This window comes from Bombina bombina, chromosome 2 (genome assembly GCF_027579735.1).
Source record: "Bombina bombina isolate aBomBom1 chromosome 2, aBomBom1.pri, whole genome shotgun sequence".
NCBI classification, from domain to species: domain Eukaryota; kingdom Metazoa; phylum Chordata; class Amphibia; order Anura; family Bombinatoridae; genus Bombina; species Bombina bombina.
In genome coordinates, this window is record NC_069500.1 from 421,351,583 (window position 1) to 421,371,568 (window position 19,986).

At 39.6% G+C, this 19,986-nt stretch overlaps 1 protein-coding gene across 1 annotated transcript in view; it reads left to right on the plus strand.

The window, feature by feature from the left end:
• Window positions 1-19,986, plus strand: part of DGCR2 (DiGeorge syndrome critical region gene 2) — a gene marked incomplete in the record, with an annotated part of 543,661 nt that overhangs the window by 236,477 nt on the left and 287,198 nt on the right. Inside the window, 1 exon segment of the mRNA XM_053701964.1 lies at window positions 14,952-15,028. Coding sequence (XP_053557939.1) covers window positions 14,952-15,028 — 77 coding nt within the window.

Sequence of the window (19,986 nt, forward strand, 5' to 3'; positions counted from 1 at the left end):
CAAGTTTTTTTAAATTGTTTTAAAATTGTCATAAAATTGTCTTATTTGTTCTTAATAAGAAAAAACAATAAAAATGCTTGTAACTATAATTTATATTGGTTTAGTGCTCATTTTTTCCAAGAGGAATATATAAATAGAGGTGTATCTAATGACCCGCCATATTTTTCAAAACTAAATGCACATTGGGAATAGCAATCCGTATTGCGCCACCTTATACTACAAGGGATGTATTTGTTGAAAGGTTCAACGAGAGGAAAGTAAAATACCAATACCACCTCCTTGTGTATTGTCAGACCTAGGAGTGTGGCTGAAGTGGATACCCAGTGCAGCAGAGGAAGCAGTGTCTGAAGGAGAGAGCCAGGTTTCTGTGAGAGCCAGAAAATTGAGAGATTGTTGCAAACAGAGCGAGAGTTCCATAGTGCACAAGTAAAGGGGGTGATGGCTTTAGATGCAAGAGGAATACGATTAAGGTTACCAGAGTTTTGTTTTTGAAGTCTATTGAAGGGCACACATGGGTGTGCAGGTCAGGGAAGTTGTGGGGGACCAGGATTAGGGGAGATGTTGCCAGCAGCTAGTATGAGCAAGAGGGAGAGTGACATGAGATGAGGATTTGCAGTAGTGAGACTGTTTTTGTGATGAGTTGCAAGTGGGAGAGACAGTCTTTAAGAATGTGTGAAGTTCATGAATACAAAAGTAAGGTGAGGTTAAGAGAGATGGGCTAATGAGCAATGCAGGTGGTGAGTGGTAAGGAGTAATTGAGTAAAGTAGTTTGTTGAACAGACAAAAGGTGGCAAAAAGGGATATTAAGATATTGTGCATTTTTTACAAAATAGACAGTGTATAAAACTCGGTAAAAAAACAGAACTTGCCTTATCCCTTATCCAATTCTTGTATAATTCGTTGTGCCTCACTTATAAATGTTCACGTAAGAGATTTTACACTATTGCTATATAACTTACATTGCTAGCCACTGCATTGCTTTCCCCATAGCAGTGTTAAATTTATAGGCCAGAGCATTCAGCTGGATGCAATAAATTTAGGTAATGACCTGATCAACGACAGTCAAAAAGTCAATTGGGAAAATTTGATTCAGGGTGAGATAAGTTAAAAATAACAGACAATAGAATTTTGGGGAGGCTGTGGTTAAACCATTAGTGCAATTATAGATTTTGGAATTAAAACAAGTATTTGCAAGGTTTGAACATCACATAGATAAAGGCAAGATATCAGCAGGGTAAATACATAATTAATTATACAGACAAATGCACAAAGAGAGGCCTGCAATACAGATGCCGCAAAAACAGGGAAATTGGCAGGATTTGAATGCAGGGATCAATTCACATATCAAACTATTCTAGTTCACAGAAGGCTATAGTAGTAGCTTTGTGAAGAGAGTATTGCCTATTTGAATACAATGGTCTTCCTCTAGGGGATCTATTTCATAGGTTCTCTGTTATCGGTCGTAGAGATTTCTTCTCCTACCTCCCTTTTCAGATCGACGATATACTCATATATACCATTACCTCTACTGATTCTCGTTTCAGTACTGGTTTGGCTATCTACTATATGTAGATGAGTGTCCTGGGGTAAGTAAGTCTTATTTTTTGTGACACTCTAAGCTATGGTTGGGCACTTTATATGTAAAGTTCTAAATATATGTCTTTAAACTTAGATTTGCCATGATTCAGGATAATCAGTATTCCTTCATTCAGACTGTCAGTTTCATTATTTGGGATAATGCATATGAATAAATATTTTTTTCTTACCTTGAAAATTTTCAATTGACTATTTTTCCCTGCGGGCTGTTAGGCTCGCGGGGGCAGAAAATGCTTCATTTTATTGTGTCATTCTTGGCGCAAACTTTTTTGTCGCAAAATTTTGTCATTTCCGGCGTCGTAGTTGACGCTGGAAGTTGTTTGTAGTTACGTCATTCTTTTGACGAATGTGTATTCAGACGTTTTTTTTATTATTTTGGATATTGAGGTAACTAGTTCTTTTTCAAGACTAGCTAGCATTTTATTTCTGCTTATTTAATCTTCTGTGTTTTCAGAGGTTTTTTTCCAGTTCCTGATACTAGGGAATGGAATAGGCTGAGAATTTTCTTTTATTCCTTCTTCAAGGGTTTTTTAATTATATTCTTTGCCGGCAGTTAATTTCAGTTTTGAGGGTTCCCCAATTTTATGGGGCTCTCTCTACTCCTGCTAAATATGCTATTGTTTCTATAGCAAAATAGTATTTATTTTCCTTTAGATGGTTGTATCTTATTTAAGGAAAATTTATTTATTTTCAGGTACTTTTCTTGGACCTGTGATTTATTTGGATGATGTTGCAATTGCTTCATTTTTCTGTTGGGATACTTTAAGATCAAGTATCGGATTATGATTTATTTAGCATTGTTAAAGGGACAAAATCTACTGCTCATTTGAAGTTCAGACTAGGTGCTGTTGCATTGTCTTGTTGTCTTGCATTTGTTGATTATGCAAGTCCAGTGTGTTGACTGGTCCTTTAACTTGATTAACATGCTAATGATTTCATTTGTGTCTTCATTTTATTGAATATTTTCACAAATGAGGTTTTATCTATGTCTTTAGCTGTTTTAACTAGAAGAAATTTGTGATTTCTAAAAAATCCATATTTCTTTTTTTTCCAAGATAATCAATTATTTGGTTCATAATTGGATTAATTTCTTAACTGTTACTCTGGGCTTCAAGATTGAGTTCTAAGACTAAAACTTTAAGCTTATATTAGTTTTGTTGTTCTTACTAAGGAACGAAATCCTAAAATCTTACCCAAGTAACATGTTTTTAATTGGAAGTTTTTTAGTTCAAAATCCGCTCCCTAAATTTGCATGTATGTGCCGTATTCCAGCTTGGCTGGTAAGGGGCAGGTTAAGACTTTTTTTTGAAATTTGTTTGGTTCTATTCGGTCCAAATTTCTTAGATTTTGGGTACAGAATAAGATTCAGAGTAAAACCGTCTGTGAGAAGTCTATTTTTTTTCTCTATTATATTCCAGCTATTCCAGTAAGGTTAACAATTTCCTTAAGTGTGTTTCAGTCCTATATATTTTGGGTTTTGATGAAACGGGGCTGATCACCCGTTGGGGATTAAGCCCTGCTCAGACCTAGAGTTTTCTGGGGTATTTATTCCAGTTCCATTTTTAGGAAATGGGTTTGGGGTTTTATTCAAGACTATTCTTTGTTCTAAAGATAGAAAATCTTTCTGAATTGTCATAAGTATACCATCTTTTAGAATGGTATTTATATAGTCTATTTTGCCTTTTTTGGTCAGTGATGCATTATTTGTTTACAATAGATACAATAGATGCATATCTTTTTGAGATTCTCTTTTTTGACAAGCATTATCAATTTGTTGCTTTTCCTTCTAGTCTAGCGACAGTTCTAAGAATCTTTTCAAGGTTCTCAGTGTTCCTTATTTGGACAGTCTCGTGGTACTGGCTCAGTCTTTTCGTTCTGCGGAATCTCATACGATTCAACTTTGTTTCTTCAAAACATGGTTAGAGGTTCTTTTTATCAAAAGCTTCTTGATTCCTCACACAAGGGTCACCTTTTTTAGGTTTCCAGATAGTTTGTGTCAATGTCTTTGTCTCTAACAGACAAGTGACAATTTTATTGGGTTCCGTCTGTCGGAACCTTCAGTCTCTATTATTTCCTTCAGTTGCTATATATGCATGGAAGTTTTAGGTCTCATGGCTGCTGCATTGGATTTGATTCCCTTTGCTCATTTTCATAGAAAATCTTTACAGTTTTTTATGCTGAATAATGGTGCAGGGATTCTAGGATATCACTTTTTATATCTTCGAATCCTAATGTTTAACTATCTTTGATTCGGTGGTTAAGATCACCATCATTTAGTTCTACAGGTCTCTTCGGTTCTTTCAACCTGGACCATGATCTCTACAGATGCGAGTCTTTTAGGTTGGGAGGCTGTCTGAGGATCTCTGTCAGCACAAGGGGTTTGGAAATCTCAGGAGGCGAGATTACCATTTGATATTTTGGAACTCCGTGCATTCTCAGAGTTCTTCAGTTTGGTTTCTTTTTGAAGAAGAGACGTTTACTGTTTTTTTCAGACAATGTCACAACTGTGGCGTATGTCAATCATCAGGGTGGGACTATCAGTCCTTAGGCTGTGACAGAAGTATCTTGGATATTTGCTTGGGGCTAAATCCAGCTCCTATCTAAATTCTGTTATCTTTTTCCCAGGTATAGACATTGGGAAGCGGATTATCTCTGTTAATCGAGCTTTACATCCGGGAGAATGGTCTCTTTACCCAGATATGTTTTCAATTTTTCAGATGTGAGGGCTTCCAGAAATAGATCTGTTGGCATCTCATCTAAACAAGGAACTTCCCAGGGGCCTATTCAGGTCCGGGGATCCTCAGGCGGAAGTAGTGTATGCATTGACACTTCCTTGGAATTATCATTCTGCCTATATTTTTTCATCTCTGGTTCTTCTTTTAAGAGTGATTTTCAAAATCATCAGAGAGCAATCTTTGGTGTGGCTGGTGGCTCTAGCATGGCCACACAGGTTTTGGTATATGGTTCTTGATCGGATGTTCAGTTGCCAATCTTGGTTACTTCCTCCATTAAGGCCAGACCTTATATCTTAACTTTCGTTTTTTTCATCAGGAATTCAAATGATTAATTTGATGGTATGAAAATTTAACGCTTAGTACTTAGTCATAGAAGTTTCTCTGACTCAGTGATTAATACTATATTGCAGGCTCGTAAATCTATGTCTAGTAGGATTTATTATCGAGTTTGGAAGATTTACATCTCATGATGCTCTTCTTATGAATTCTCTTGGCATTCTTTTAGAATTCCTAGGATTTTATAGTTTCTTCATAAATTTTTGTCTGCATGTTCCTTGAAAGGACAAATCTCTGCTTTTCCTGTGCTGTTTCACAGTAAGAATTGCTAAATCTTTCTGATATTCATTGTTTTATTCAGGCTTTGGTTCGTATCAAGCCTGTCATTTAAGCCAATTTCTCCTCCTTGGAGTCTTAATTTGGTTCTGAAGGCTTTACAGGCTCTTCTGTTTGAGCATATGCTTTCTTTGGACATTAATTACTTTCATGGAAAGTATTGTTCTTTTTAGACATCTCTTCAGCTAGAACAGTTTTTTAATTATCTGTTCTTTCTTGTGAATCTCCTTTTTCTGATTTTTCATCAGGATAAGGTGGTTTTTGCTGTCCTCATTTCAATTTTTACCTAAAGTTGTGAATTCTAACAACATTGGTAGAGGAATTATTGTCCCTTCTTTGTGTCCTAATCCTAAGAATTCTTTGGTAAGATTCTTACATTCTTGGATGTGGTAAGAGTTTTGAAATATTATGTTGAAGCTACTCAGATTTCAGACAGACTTCTAGTCTATTTGTTATATTTTCTGGTTTTAGGAAAGGTCAGAAGGCTTCTGCCATTTCTTTGGCATCTTGGTTAAGCTTTTGATTCATCATGCTTATTTGGAGTTGGGTTAATCCCCGCCTCAGAGGATTACGGCTCATTCTACTAGGTCAGTTTCTACTTCCTGGACTTTTAAGAATGAAGCTTTTGTTGATCAGATTTGCAAAGCAATGACTTGGTCTTCTTTGCATACTTTTACTAAATTCTACCATTTTGATGTTTTTTCTTCTTCAGAAGCAGTTTTGGTAGAATGGTACTTCAGGCAGCTGTTTCAGTTTGATTCTTCTGCTTATAATTTCAGTTTTTTTCATTATAAAAATTGAAACTTTTGATTTGGGTAGTGGATTAATTTTTCAGCGGAATTGGCTGTCTTTATTATATCCCTCCCTCTCTAGTGACTCTTGCGTGGAAGTTCCACATCTTGGGTATCTGCTATCCCATACGTCACTAGCTCATGGACTCTTGCTAATTACATGAAAGAAAACATAATTTATGTAAGAACTTACCTGATAAATTCATTTCTTTCATATTAGCAAGAGTCCATGAGGCCCACCCTTTTTTTGTGGTGGTTATGATTTTTTTTGTATAAAGCACAATTATTCCAATTCCTTATTTTTTATGCTTTCGCTCCTTCTTATCACCTCACTTCTTGGCTATTCGTTAAACTGAATTGTGGGTGTGGCGAGGGGTGTATTTATAGGCATTTTAAGGTTTGGGAAACTTTGCCCCTCCTGGTAGGAATGTATATCCCATACGTCACTAGCTCATGGACTCTTGCTAATATGAAAGAAATGAATTTATCAGGTAAGTTCTTACATAAATTATGTTATTTCATATAGATAACACTGTGCTTGTGCACGTGAAGTAATCTGGGAGCAGGCACTGATTGGCTAGACTGCAAGTCTGTCAAAAGAACTGAAAAAAGGGGCAGTTTGCAGAGGCTTAGATACAAGATAATCACAGAGGTTTAAAGTATATTATTATAACTGTGTTGGTTATGCAAAACTGGGAAATGGGTAATAAAGGGATTATCTATCTTTTAAAACAATTAAAATTCTGGTGTAGACTGTCCCTTTAAGGTATGTTTATTTTTCACTTGACTACTATAAATGTTGTATTTTCAAGTAGTTTACGGTTTCTTTAAGGTCATATTAATACTAATTTCTCCAACATAGGTGTGTCCGGTCCACGGCGTCATCCTTACTTGTGGGATATTCTCTTCCCCAACAGGAAATGGCAAAGAGCCCAGCAAAGCTGGTCACATGATCCCTCCTAGGCTCCGCCTACCCCAGTCATTCTCTTTGCCGTTGTACAGGCAACATCTCCACGGAGATGGCTTAGAGTTTTTTAGTGTTTAAGCCTGTAACTAGAAAGATTTACCACAAAATTTGGAAAAAATATATCTGTTGGTGTGAATCTAAAGGATTCCCTTGGGACAAGGTTAAGATTCCTAGGATTCTATCCTTCCTTCAAGAAGGATTGGAAAAAGGATTATCTGCAAGTTCCCTGAAGGGACAGATTTCTGCCTTGTCTGTGTTACTTCACAAAAAGCTGGCCGCTGTGCCAGATGTTCAAGCCTTTGTTCAGGCTCTGGTTAGAATTAAGCCTGTTTACAAACCTTTGACTCCTCCTTGGAGTCTCAATTTAGTTCTTTCAGTTCTTCAGGGGGTTCCGTTTGAACCCTTGCATTCCGTTGATATTAAGTTATTATCTTGGAAAGTTTTGTTTTTAGTTGCAATTTCTTCTGCTAGAAGAGTTTCAGAATTATCTGCTCTGCAGTGTTCTCCTCCTTATCTGGTGTTCCATGCAGATAAGGTGGTTTTACGTACTAAACCTGGTTTTCTTCCAAAAGTTGTTTCTAACAAAAACATTAACCAGGAGATTATCGTACCTTCTCTGTGTCCGAAACCAGTTTCAAAGAAGGAACGTTTGTTGCACAATTTGGATGTTGTTCGCGCTCTAAAATTCTATTTAGATGCTACAAAGGATTTTAGACAAACATCTTCTTTGTTTGTTGTTTATTCCGGTAAAAGGAGAGGTCAAAAAGCAACTTCTACCTCTCTCTCTTTTTGGATTAAAAGCATCATCAGATTGGCTTACGAGACTGCCGGACGGCAGCCTCCCGAAAGAATCACAGCTCATTCCACTAGGGCTGTGGCTTCCACATGGGCCTTCAAGAACGAGGCTTCTGTTGATCAGATATGTAGGGCAGCGACTTGGTCTTCACTGCACACTTTTACCAAATTTTACAAGTTTGATACTTTTGCTTCTTCTGAGGCTATTTTTGGGAGAAAGGTTTTGCAAGCCGTGGTGCCTTCCATTTAGGTGACCTGATTTGCTCCCTCCCTTCATCCGTGTCCTAAAGCTTTGGTATTGGTTCCCACAAGTAAGGATGACGCCGTGGACCGGACACACCTATGTTGGAGAAAACAGAATTTATGTTTACCTGATAAATTACTTTCTCCAACGGTGTGTCCGGTCCACGGCCCGCCCTGGTTTTTTTAATCAGGTCTGATAATTTATTTTCTTTAACTACAGTCACCACGGTACCATATGGTTTCTCCTATGCAAATATTCCTCCTTAACGTCGGTCGAATGACTGGGGTAGGCGGAGCCTAGGAGGGATCATGTGACCAGCTTTGCTGGGCTCTTTGCCATTTCCTGTTGGGGAAGAGAATATCCCACAAGTAAGGATGACGCCGTGGACCGGACACACCGTTGGAGAAAGTAATTTATCAGGTAAACATAAATTCTGTTTTTTAAAAAAACACTTTTTGAAAGCAAGTTAAGGCTAATTTGCACATTTATCAAGGCTTTCCTGATTTTTATATTGGTGTGTTCTTTTCTCCAACATAGGTGTGTCCGGTCCACGGCGTCATCCTTACTTGTGGGATATTCTCTTCCCCAACAGGAAATGGCAAAGAGCCCAGCAAAGCTGGTCACATGATCCCTCCTAGGCTCCACCTTCCCCAGTCATTCTCTTTGCCGTTGCACAGGCAACATCTCCACGGAGATGGCTCAGAGTTTTTTGGTGTTTAAATGTAGTTTTTAGTCTTCTATCAAGAGTTTGTTATTTTAAAATAGTGCTGGTATGTACTATTTACTCTGAAACAGAAAAGAGATGAAGATTTCTGTTTGTAAGAGGAAAATGATTTTAGCAACCGTTACTAAAATCGATGGCTGTTTCCACACAGGACTGTTGAGAGGAATTAACTTCAGTTGGGGGAAACAGTGAGCAGACTTTGGCTGCTTGAGGTATGACACATTTCTAACAAGACTTGGTAATGCTGGAAGCTGTCATTTTCCCTATGGGATCCGGTAAGCCATTTTCTTAATTTTCAATATAAGAATAAAAGGGCTTCACAAGGGCTTTAAAGACCGGTAGACATTTTTCTGGGCCAAAACGATTACTTTATAAGCATATTTATTGGTTTATAACTTTGGAGAGTTATTTTAATCTTGGGAATTTTATTAAAAAAACGGCAGGCACTGTATTGGACACCTTTTTCACTGGGGGCCTTTTCTAGTCATAGGCAGAGCCTCATTTTCGCGCCACTAATGCGCAGTTGTTTTTGAGAAGCAAGGCATGCAGATGCATGTGTGAGGAGCTCAGATCCACTGAAAAAGCTTATTGAAGGCGTCATTTGGTATCGTATTCCCCTCTGGGCTTGGTTGGGTCTCAGCAAAGCAGATACCAGGGACTGTATAGGGGTTAAATGTAAAAACGGCTCCGGTTCCGTTATTTTAAGAGTTAAAGCTTTCAAATTTGGTGTGCAATACTTTTAAGGCTTTATGACACTGTGGTGAAATTTTGGTGAATTTTGAACATTTCCTTCATACTTTTGCGTATATTCAGTAAAAAAGTGTGTTCAGTTTAAAATTTAAAGAGACAGTAACGGTTTTATTTTAAAACGTTTTTTGTGCTTTGTTATCAAGTTTATGCCTATTAACATGTCTGAACTATCAGATAGACGATGTTCTGTATGTTCGGAAGCCAAGGTTCCTCTCCATTTAAATATATGTGATGAATGTGACAAACAAAGTAGGGACAATGATGCCACTGATAATAATGTTGCCCAAAATGATTCCTTAAGTGAGGGGAGTAAGCATGGTACTGCATCATCTCCTTCTATGTCTACACCAGTCTTGCCCACTCAGGAGGTCCCTAGTGAATCTAGTGCGCCAATCCTCCTTACTATGCAACAATTAACGGCTGTAATGGATAATTCTATTAAAAACATTTTAGCCAAAATGCCCACTTATCAGCGAAAGCGCGACTGCTCTGTTTTAGATACTGAAGAGCATGAGGACGCTGATGATAATGGTTCTGACATGCCCTTACACCAGTCTGAAGGGGCTAGGGAGGTTTTGTCTGAGGGAGAAATTTCAGATTCAGGAAAAATTTCTCAACAAGCTGAACCTGACGTTATTACATTTAAATTTAATTGGAACATCTCCGCGCTCTGCTTAAGGAGGTGTTATCTACTCTGGATGATTGTGACAATTTGGTCATTCCAGAGAAATTATGTAAGATGGACAGGTTCCTAGAGGTCCCGGTGCCCCCCGAAGCTTTTCCTATACCCAAGCGGGTGGCGGACATTGTAAATAAAGAATGGGAAAGGCCCGGCATACCTTTTGTCCCTCCCCCTATATTTAAGAAATTATTTCCTATGGTCGACCCCAGGAAGGACTTATGGCAGACAGTCCCCAAGGTCGAGGGGGCGGTTTCTACTCTAAACAAACGCACCACTATCCCTATAGAAGATAGTTGTGCTCTCAAAGATCCTATGGATAAAAAATTAGAGGGTTTGCTTAAAAAGATGTTTGTTCAGCAAGGTTACCTTCTACAACCAATTTCATGCATTGTTCCTGTCACTACAGCAGCGTGTTTCTGGTTCGAGGAACTAGAAAAGTCGCTCAATCAAGCATCCTCTTATGAGGAGGTTATGGACAGAGTTCAAGCACTTAAGTTGGCTAACTCTTTTACCTTAGACGCCACTTTGCAATTAGCTAGATTAGCGGCGAAAAATTCAGGTTTTGCTATTGTGGCGCGCAGAGCGCTTTGGCTGAAGTCTTGGTCAGCGGATGTGTCCTCCAAGAACAGATTGCTTAACATCCCTTTCAAGGGGAAAACGCTGTTTGGCCCTGACTTGAAAGAGATTATTTCAGACATCACTGGGGGAAAGGGCCACGCCCTTCCTCAGGATAGGTCTTTTAAGGCTAAAAATAAAACAAATTTTCGTCCCTTTCGCAGAAACGGACCAGCCTCAAATTCTACATCCTCTAAGCAAGAGGGTAATTCTTCTCAAACCAAGCCAGCCTGGAGACCGATGCAAGGCTGGAACAAAGGTAAGCAGGCCAAGAAGCCCGCTACCGCTACCAAGACAGCATGAGATGCTGGCCCCCGATCCGGGACCGGATCTGGTGGGGGGCAGACTCTCTCTCTTCGCTCAGGCTTGGGCAAGAGATGTTCAGGATCCTTGGGCGCTAGAAATAGTTTCTCAAGGTTATCTCCTGGAATTCAAGGAACTACCCCCAAGGGGAAGGTTCCACAGGTCTCAATTGTCTTCAGACCAAATAAAAAGACAGGCATTCTTACATTGTGTAGAAGACCTGTTAAAAATGGGAGTGATTCATCCTGTTCCATTAGGAGAACAAGGGATGGGGTTTTACTCCAATCTGTTCATAGTTCCCAAAAAAGAGGGAACATTCAGGCCAATTTTGGATCTCAAGATCCTAAACAAATTTCTCAAGGTCCCATCGTTCAAGATGGAAACCATTCGGACAATTCTTCCTACCATCCAGGAAGGTCAATTCATGACCACGGTGGATTTAAAGGATGCGTATCTACATATTCCTATCCACAAGGAACATCATCGGTTCCTAAGATTCGCCTTTCTGGACAAGCATTACCAGTTTGTGGCACTTCCATTCGGACTAGCCACTGCTCCAAGAATTTTCACAAAGGTACTAGGGTTCCTTCTAGCGGTGCTAAGGCCAAGGGGCATTGCAGTAGTACCCTACTTGGACGACATACTGATTCAAGCGTCGTCTCTACCACAAGCAAAGGCTCATACGGACATTGTCCTAGCCTTTCTCAGATCTCACGGGTGGAAAGTGAACGTAGAAAAAAGTTCTCTATTCCCGTCAACAAGAGTTCCCTTCTTGGGAACAATAATAGACTCCTTGGAAATGAAGATTTTTCTGACAGAAGCCAGAAAATCAAAACTTCTAAGCTCTTGTCAAGTACTTCATTCTGTTCTTCTTCCTTCCATAGCGCAGTGCATGGAAGTAATAGGTTTGATGGTTGCGGCAATGGACATAGTTCCTTTTGCGCGAATTCATCTAAGACCATTACAACTGTGCATGCTCAGACAGTGGAATGGGGATTATACAGATTTGTCCCCGACGATCCAAGTAGATCAGAGGACCAGAGATTCACTCCGTTGGTGGCTGACCCTGGACAACCTGTCCCAAGGGATGAGCTTCAGAAGACCAGAGTGGGTCATTGTAACGACCGACGCCAGCCTGGTGGGCTGGGGCGCGGTCTGGAAACACCTGAAGGCTCAGGGTCTATGGTCTCGGGAAGAATCTCTTCTCCCGATAAACATTCTGGAACTGAGAGCGATATTCAATGCTCTCAAGGCTTGGCCTCAACTAGCAAAGGCCAAATTCATAAGGTTTCAATCAGACAGCATGACGACTGTTGCATATATCAACCATCAGGGGGGAACAAGGAGTTCCCTGGCGATGGAAGAAGTGACCAAAGTAATTCAATGGGCGGAGCTTCACTCCTGCCACTTGTCTGCAATCCACATCCCAGGAGTGGAAAATTGGGAAGCGGATTTTCTGAGTCGTCAGACATTTCATCCGGGGGAGTGGGAACTCCATCCGGAAATCTTTGCCCAAATAACTCAATTATGGGGCATTCCAGACATGGATCTGATGGCGTCTCGTCAGAACTTCAAGGTTCCTTGCTACGGATCCAGATCCAGGGATCCCAAGGCGACTCTAGTAGATGTACTAATAGCGCCCTGGACCTTCAACCTAGCTTATGTGTTCCCACCGTTTCCTCTCATTCCCAGGCTGGTAGCCAGGATCAATCAAGAGAGGGCTTCGGTGATCTTGATAGCTCCTGCGTGGCCACGCAGAACTTGGTATGCAGACCTGGTGAATATGTCATCGGCTCCACCATGGAAGCTACCTTTGAGACGGGACCTTCTTGTTCAAGGTCCGTTCGAACATCCAAATCTGGCATCACTCCAACTGACTGCTTGGAGATTGAACGCTTGATTTTATCAAAGCGTGGGTTCTCAGATTCTGTCATTGATACTCTTATTCAGGCTAGAAAGCCTGTAACTAGGAAAATTTACCATAAAGTATGGAAGAAATATATCTGTTGGTGCGAATCGAAAGGATTCCCATGGAACAGGGTAAAAATTCCTAAGATTCTATCCTTTCTACAAGAGGGTTTGGAGAAAGGATTATCTGCAAGTTATTTGAAGGGACAGATTTCTGCTTTATCTGTTTTACTTCACAAGAAGCTGGCGGCTGTGCCAGATGTTCAGGCTTTTGTTCAGGCTCTGGTTAGAATCAAGCCTGTTTACAAACCTTTGACTCCTCCTTGGAGTCTCAATTTAGTTCTTTCAGTTTTTCAAGGGGTTCCGTTTGAACCCTTACATTCCGTAGATATTGTTATTATCTTGGAAAGTTTTGTTTTTGGTTGCAATTTCTTCTGCTAGAAGAGTTTCAGAGTTATCTGCTCTGCAGTGTTCTCCTCCTTATCTGGTGTTCCATGCAGATAAGGTGGTTTTGCGTACTAAACCTGGTTTTCTTCCGAAAGTTGTTTCTAACAAAAATATTAACCAGGAGATAGTTGTGCCTTCTTTGTGTCCGAATCCAGTTTCAAAGAAGGAACGTTTGTTGCACAATTTGGATGTAGTTCGTGCTCTAAAATTCTATTTAGAGGCTACAAAGGATTTCAGACAAACATCTTCCTTGTTTGTTGTTTATTCTGGTAAAAGGAGAGGTCAAAAAGCAACTTCTACCTCTCTCTCTTTTTGGCTTAAAAGCATCATCAGATTGGCTTATGAGACTGCCGGACGGCAGCCTCCTGATAGAATCACAGCTCATTCCACTAGGGCTGTGGCTTCCACATGGGCCTTCAAGAACGAGGCTTCTGTTGATCAGATATGTAAGGCAGCGACTTGGTCTTCACTGCACACTTTTACAAAATTTTACAAATTTGATACTTTTGCTTCTTCTGAGGCTATTTTTGGGAGAAAGGTTTTGCAAACCGTGGTGCCTTCCATCTAGGTGACCTGATTTGCTCCCTCCCATCATCCGTGTCCTAAAGCTTTGGTATTGGTTCCCACAAGTAAGGATGACGCCGTGGACCGGACACACCTATGTTGGAGAAAACAGAATTTATGTTTACCTGATAAATTACTTTCTCCAACGGTGTGTCCGGTCCACGGCCCGCCCTGGTTTTTTAATCAGGTCTGATGATTTAATTTCTCTAACTACAGTCACCACGGTATCATATGATTTCTCCTATGCAAATATTCCTCCTTTACGTCGGTCGAATGACTGGGGAAGGCGTTGCCTAGGAGGGATCATGTGACCAGCTTTGCTGGGCTCTTTGCCATTTCCTGTTGGGGAAGAGAATATCCCACAAGTAAGGATGACGCCGTGGACCGGACACACCGTTGGAGAAAGTAATTTATCAGGTAAACATAAATTCTGTTTCCTTTCTCACCTTTCTTGGTTATTTTAAAAAATGATGCCCCTTTGGTGGGTGCTACTTACTTGACAAGCAAAGAGCCCCTTAAGACATTTAAAATGTTTCTCCAAGTGGACAGTTAAAGGGACACTGAACCCAAATTTTTTCTTTTGTAATTCAGAAAGAGCATGGAATTTTAAGCAACTTTCTAATTTACTCCTATTATCAATTTTTCTTCGTTCTCTTGCTATCATTATTTGAAAAAGAAGGCATCTAAGCTTTTTTTGTTTTTTTGTTTCAGTACTCTGGACAGCACTTTTTTATTGGTGGATTAATTTATCCACCAATCAGCAAGGACAACCCAGGTTGTTCTCAAAAATGGTCCGGCATCTAAACTTACATTCTTGCATTTCAAATAAAGATACCAAGAGAATGAAGAAAATGTGATAATAGGAGTAAATTAGAAAGTTGCTTAAAATTTCATGCTCAATCTGAATCACGAAAGAATTTTTTTGGGTACAGTGTCCCTTTAAGTACTTACACAAGAGATGTGAATTATACACTTGCTGTTGCTTAGAATATGACAAAGGCGTTGCTGATTTAAAATCTAAATCTTGTTGTGTTATGTATTAAATACTGCTGGATTTCTAGAAATAAAGAATAAGACGAGTTCCAAAGTGAACTATTAAACTTTTTGAGAAGTGGGGAATTTTTCTGTCGATAAACCTAGAAGGTTGTTCTTATCTTTTTAGTAAATATTTCTGTGTATTAGCTAAATTGAGTATTTAAATTATTCCTTTCTACTTAGGCTGTGGGTTGGATATCAGTTTGTGATCACCAGCAGGAATCATTCTGTGGAGGGACACTGGGAAGTAGCCTATAAAGGTGAGTACTTTACCTTTTTTTAATTCTTTCATCATTTATTCCCTATTGTTCTTTACATCATATCAGTAATTTTAGCTTCTGCAACTCAGAGAAGTTTGGGCATACAATACAACAAATTTATTTAACATCCTATTCCACAGCCTTACTTGCTCTCCTGTATCTCATTTTGCTTACCTGTTGGTCTGCTTCTGTCCACTTCTGTTTTTTTTTCCTTTTTATTCCGTAGTATCCGAAGAGGCAGTTCTTTCTATGATACCATGGATCAGTGTTTCTCAACTCCGGTCCTCATGTACCCCTAACATGCCAGATTTTCATGCTATCCTAACTAGAGCAGAGGTAAAATATACAGCTGATTAGTAACTATAGTTACTAACCTGCTCTCACCCATCAGCTGATTAGTTCACCTGTGCTCTAGTTGAGATATAATACAAATCTGGCCTGTTTTGGTATACTTGAGGACTGGATTTGAGAAACACTGCCATAATAGTTGAAGTGTGGTTTGCTGCTAGCAAATGTTCATAAGCTGTTAGATTTACATTTCTATGAAAAAAACCTTCCACTTGAATTTGAAGGGTTTTACTAAAACTGCAACAAAAGGCACTGAATTCCATTAGATATTACAGCAAACCCTGGTCTTTTTTCTTTCATGTGTGGTGTGTCAAGACAAGTGTGTTTGTGTTCATCTAACTCCTTGCTGTCGTTATCTTTAACACACATTTGTCTAACATTTACATCTGATTTTAGAGGAAATTAATCTCTATATATTTTAAAAGTTTCCATTTTATCCCGTTTCCTACTTCTCCATATTGCAAAAGCTATAAATGTAGAAGTTATGACCAGCTGCTATTTGATGCCACTGAATTTGAGCAGAGAAATTTTAGTAGTTTATAAAAAATGGTTTATTGCACTTCAAAATAACGCAGTAGTTTTCTGTTATGTAATAGATGCATACAAATAACAATAAAGGCTCAAGATCAAGAAAAAAGCACTCAAACCACCACTCGGTGTAGTTACAGCTCAAATTAGTTTCAGCTGCATTCATTACTTTTGGGAAATAAGAACCTGGCCACCAGGAGGAGGCAAAGACACCACAGCCAAAGGCTTAAATACTCCCCTCATCCCCCAGTCATTCTTTGCCTTTCGTCCCAGGTGGTTGGCAGAGAAGTGTCAGAAGTTTGTTTTGTCTCTTATGGAGGGTAGTACTCTTCGACATGGGACAGGAGTTTTAAGTAATCCTATCAGTCTCTCAGTGAGGGCCTGGATGAAAGTTAGAGTCCGTAGATGCAGGGAGAGTCTTTCTGGGAAACCATCCCGACTCATTAACCGCTCCACAAGCAATCGGCGTTGTCTAACTTCGCTGCCTGCTTTCTTCTCTCAAGTCCATGGCAGAGGCGCTGCTACTATTCGTCACACTTGAAGGGCCGTGTTCCTGTTCCACGGCGTAGATTCCGGTAAGATTGTTTCATTTTACGTCATCAGAATGTACTGTAACTTCTTTGCTTCCCGTAAGGTACTATCTTGCGGGACTTATTAAGTATATAATATAGGGCCTCAGTGAGGCTCTTTTGGTATCTTGGAATCATGGGTTAATATCTCCCGAGGGGGATTATTGAACAGGGTTTTTTTTTTAATCATGTTTGTGTGATTCAATCTGCTTATCTGTAGTGTTAACTGGGCTCTCGGCTTAGAACATAATGGCCTTTGGAGTGATGCGACCTTATGGTTGGACGCACTTTTTTTGGACTATACAGTTCACCTTGTGACTGGACGTGTTTACGTTCTGGTCTTCCATTTCCGCATTCCTGACCGTGTGGCGTCTGAAAAATTCTGGTCTGCTAGTGTGTGGTTCCTAGTAGGTGGTGAGTGCCCCAGCCATTGTGGGTGTCAGGTGCCGTTTAGAATTTTCTTTAGTCCATATTATTATATTCTCTATCTAGTTATGGAGGATTCTGATGCTGAGACTGTTCGAATTTCAAATTCTTCGACTTGTGAAGAATGCGAATGGGCCCCGTTGACACAGGTCAATCGGTTATGTTCGATATGCCGTATTAGAGTGCCTTGTTCCTCGGGCTTGGGGAATCAAGGATCTGCCGAGCCATCCGCCTCTGGGGGTTCTGTCCTTCATGAGGCGAGTTCCCTACCGCTCCCTACTACTACATATGCGGGTTACCCAGATTATATTTATCCCTCCTTGCAGGGCGGTTTGTTGCCCCTGGAGGTTACAGCTTGTTTTCACTTTCACATATTTTTGTTGATTATGCTTCTCGACTTTATTTGCGTTTGTGCTCGTGCCCTTTTGTCCCGGGTATCAACACATACGAAGAGAGTCTCAGGACCTGAAGGAATGGAAACTTCCACTTGGTATACAATTTAACCTCTGATGGAGGATAATCCCAGACACATACAAATCTGAAATTGTGGCCAATCAAGCCTCCCATCTGAATTCCTACTCTGATAACAACAAAAGCCTTCAATTTATACAAGCAGGTAACTCTGTGAATTTATATCACTGACACAGTACCGTATATGCACACTTTGTGTGTGTCGTGAGTGTTACCCACTGTCCGTGGAGGAATAACTGGACTCTGTCACGGATCTGTGTTGGTCCACAGGAGCCTTGATTCTTGCCGGTTGGCTTTTCCCTTTGGGACTCTGTCACTTCTGACTGTGCTCCCTCCTCAATCACAAAATTGCAGATTCTGACAACACCAGTACCTCCATTCTCCTCTTACTGCTTGAATACTTTGTTCTGTGGGATATCCTGTCTCCATCCAGGGTCTGATAATTTTCTTCCGTAGCACCTGTGCTCACTCTGTCTCCCCGTCTCATATGAAAGCTTTGTAGAACACACCAATGAAAGGAGCACCAGGCAAATCCAGTGAATAAAAAATAACTTATTTTACTAAGCAGCTTCCATTAAAACATTTACAATAACAACAACATCTTAGTTTACAGATAGAACAGCGTTCTCGAGCTTACGCGTTTCGGCGAAAGCCGTAGTCATTGCATGAGAAACTTTTAACACACTGCGCTGTTTTAAAAAGCCTACCATATTCTGATAATTTAGTTAAAACCATGTTTGTTTCATGTAATTAGCAAGAGTCCATGAGCTAGTGACGTATGGGATATACATTCCTACCAGGAGGGGCAAAGTTTCCCAAACCTCAAAATGCCTATAAATACACCCCTCACCACACCCACAAATCAGTTTTACAAACTTTGCCTTCTGTGGAGGTGGTGAAGTAAGTTTGTGCTAGATTCTACGTTGATATCCGCTTCTACGGGGTCTATTTCATAGGTTCTCTGTTATCGGTCGTAGAGATTCATCTCTTACCTCCCTTTTCAGATCGACGATATACTCTTATATATACCATTACCTCTACTGATTCTCGTTTCAGTACTGGTTTGGCTTTCTACTACATGTAGATGAGTGTCCTGGGGTAAGTAAGTCTTATTTTTGTGACACTCTAAGCTATGGTTAGGCACTTTTATATAAAGTTCTAAATATATGTGTTTAAACATTTATTTGCCTTGATTCAGGATGTTCAATATTCCTTATTTCAGACAGTCAGTTTCATTATTGGGATAATGCATTTGAATAATCATTTTTTTCTTACCTTAAAAATTTGACTCTTTTCCCTGTGGGCTGTTAGGCTCGCGGGGGCTGAAAATGCTTCATTTTATTGCGTCATTCTTGGCGCAGACTTTTTTGGCGCAAAACATTTTTTTTTCTTGTTATTTCCGGCGTCATACTTGTCGCCGGAGGTTGCGTCATTTTTTGACGTTTTTGCGCCAAAAATGTCGGCGTTACCGGATGTGGCGTCATTTTTGGCACTAAAAGCATTTGGGCGTCTTTCTTGACGCCAAAAAATATGGGCGTCATTATTGTCTCCAGATTATTTAAGTATCATTGTTTATTTGCTTCTGGTTGCTAGAAGCTTGTTCACTGGCATTTTTTCCCATTCCTGAAACTGTCATTTAAGGAATTTGATCAATTTTGCTTTATATGTTGTTTTTTCTATTACATATTGCAAGATGTCCCAGATTGACCCTGAGTCAGAAGATACTTCTGGAAAATCGCTGCCTGATGCTGGATCTACCAAAGTTAAGTGTATTTGCTGTAAACTTGTGGTATCTGTTCCTCCAGCTGTTGTTTGTAATGAATGTCATGACAAACTTGTTAATGCAGATAATATTTCCTTTAGTAATGTTACATTACCTGTTGTTGTTCCATCAACATCTAATACTCAGAGTGTTCCTGTTAATATAAGAGATTTTGTTTCTAAATCCATTAAGAAGGCTATGTCTGCTATTCCTCCTTCCAGTAAACTTAAAAGGTCTTTTAAAACTTTTCGTTTTTCAGATGAATTTTTAAATGTTCACCATGATTCTGATTCTGATAATGATTCCTCTGGTTCAGAGGATTCTGTTTCAGAAGTTGATGCTGATAAATCTTCATATTTATTCAAAATGGAATTTATTTGTTCTTTACTTAAAGAAGTCTTAATTGCATTAGAAATAGAGGATTCTGGTCCTCCTGATACTAAATCTAAACGTTTAAATAAGGTTTTTAAATCTCCTGTAGTTATTCCAGAAGTTTTTCCTGTCCCTAATGCTATTTCTGAAGTAATTTCCAGGGAATGGAATAATATGGGTAATTCATTTACTCCTTCTAAACGTTTTAAGCAATTATATTTTGTGCCATCTGACAGATTAGAGTTTTGGGACAAAATCCCTAAGGTTGATGGGGCTATCTCTACTCTTGCTAAACGTACTACTATTCCTACGGCAGATAGTACTTCCTTTAAAGATCCTTTAGATAGGAAAATTGAATCTTTTCTAAGAAAAGCTTACCTATGTTCAGGTAATCTTCTTAGACCTGCTATATCTTTAGCGGATGTTGCTGCAGCTTCAACATTTTGGTTGGAAGCTTTAGCGCAACAGGTAACAGATCATAA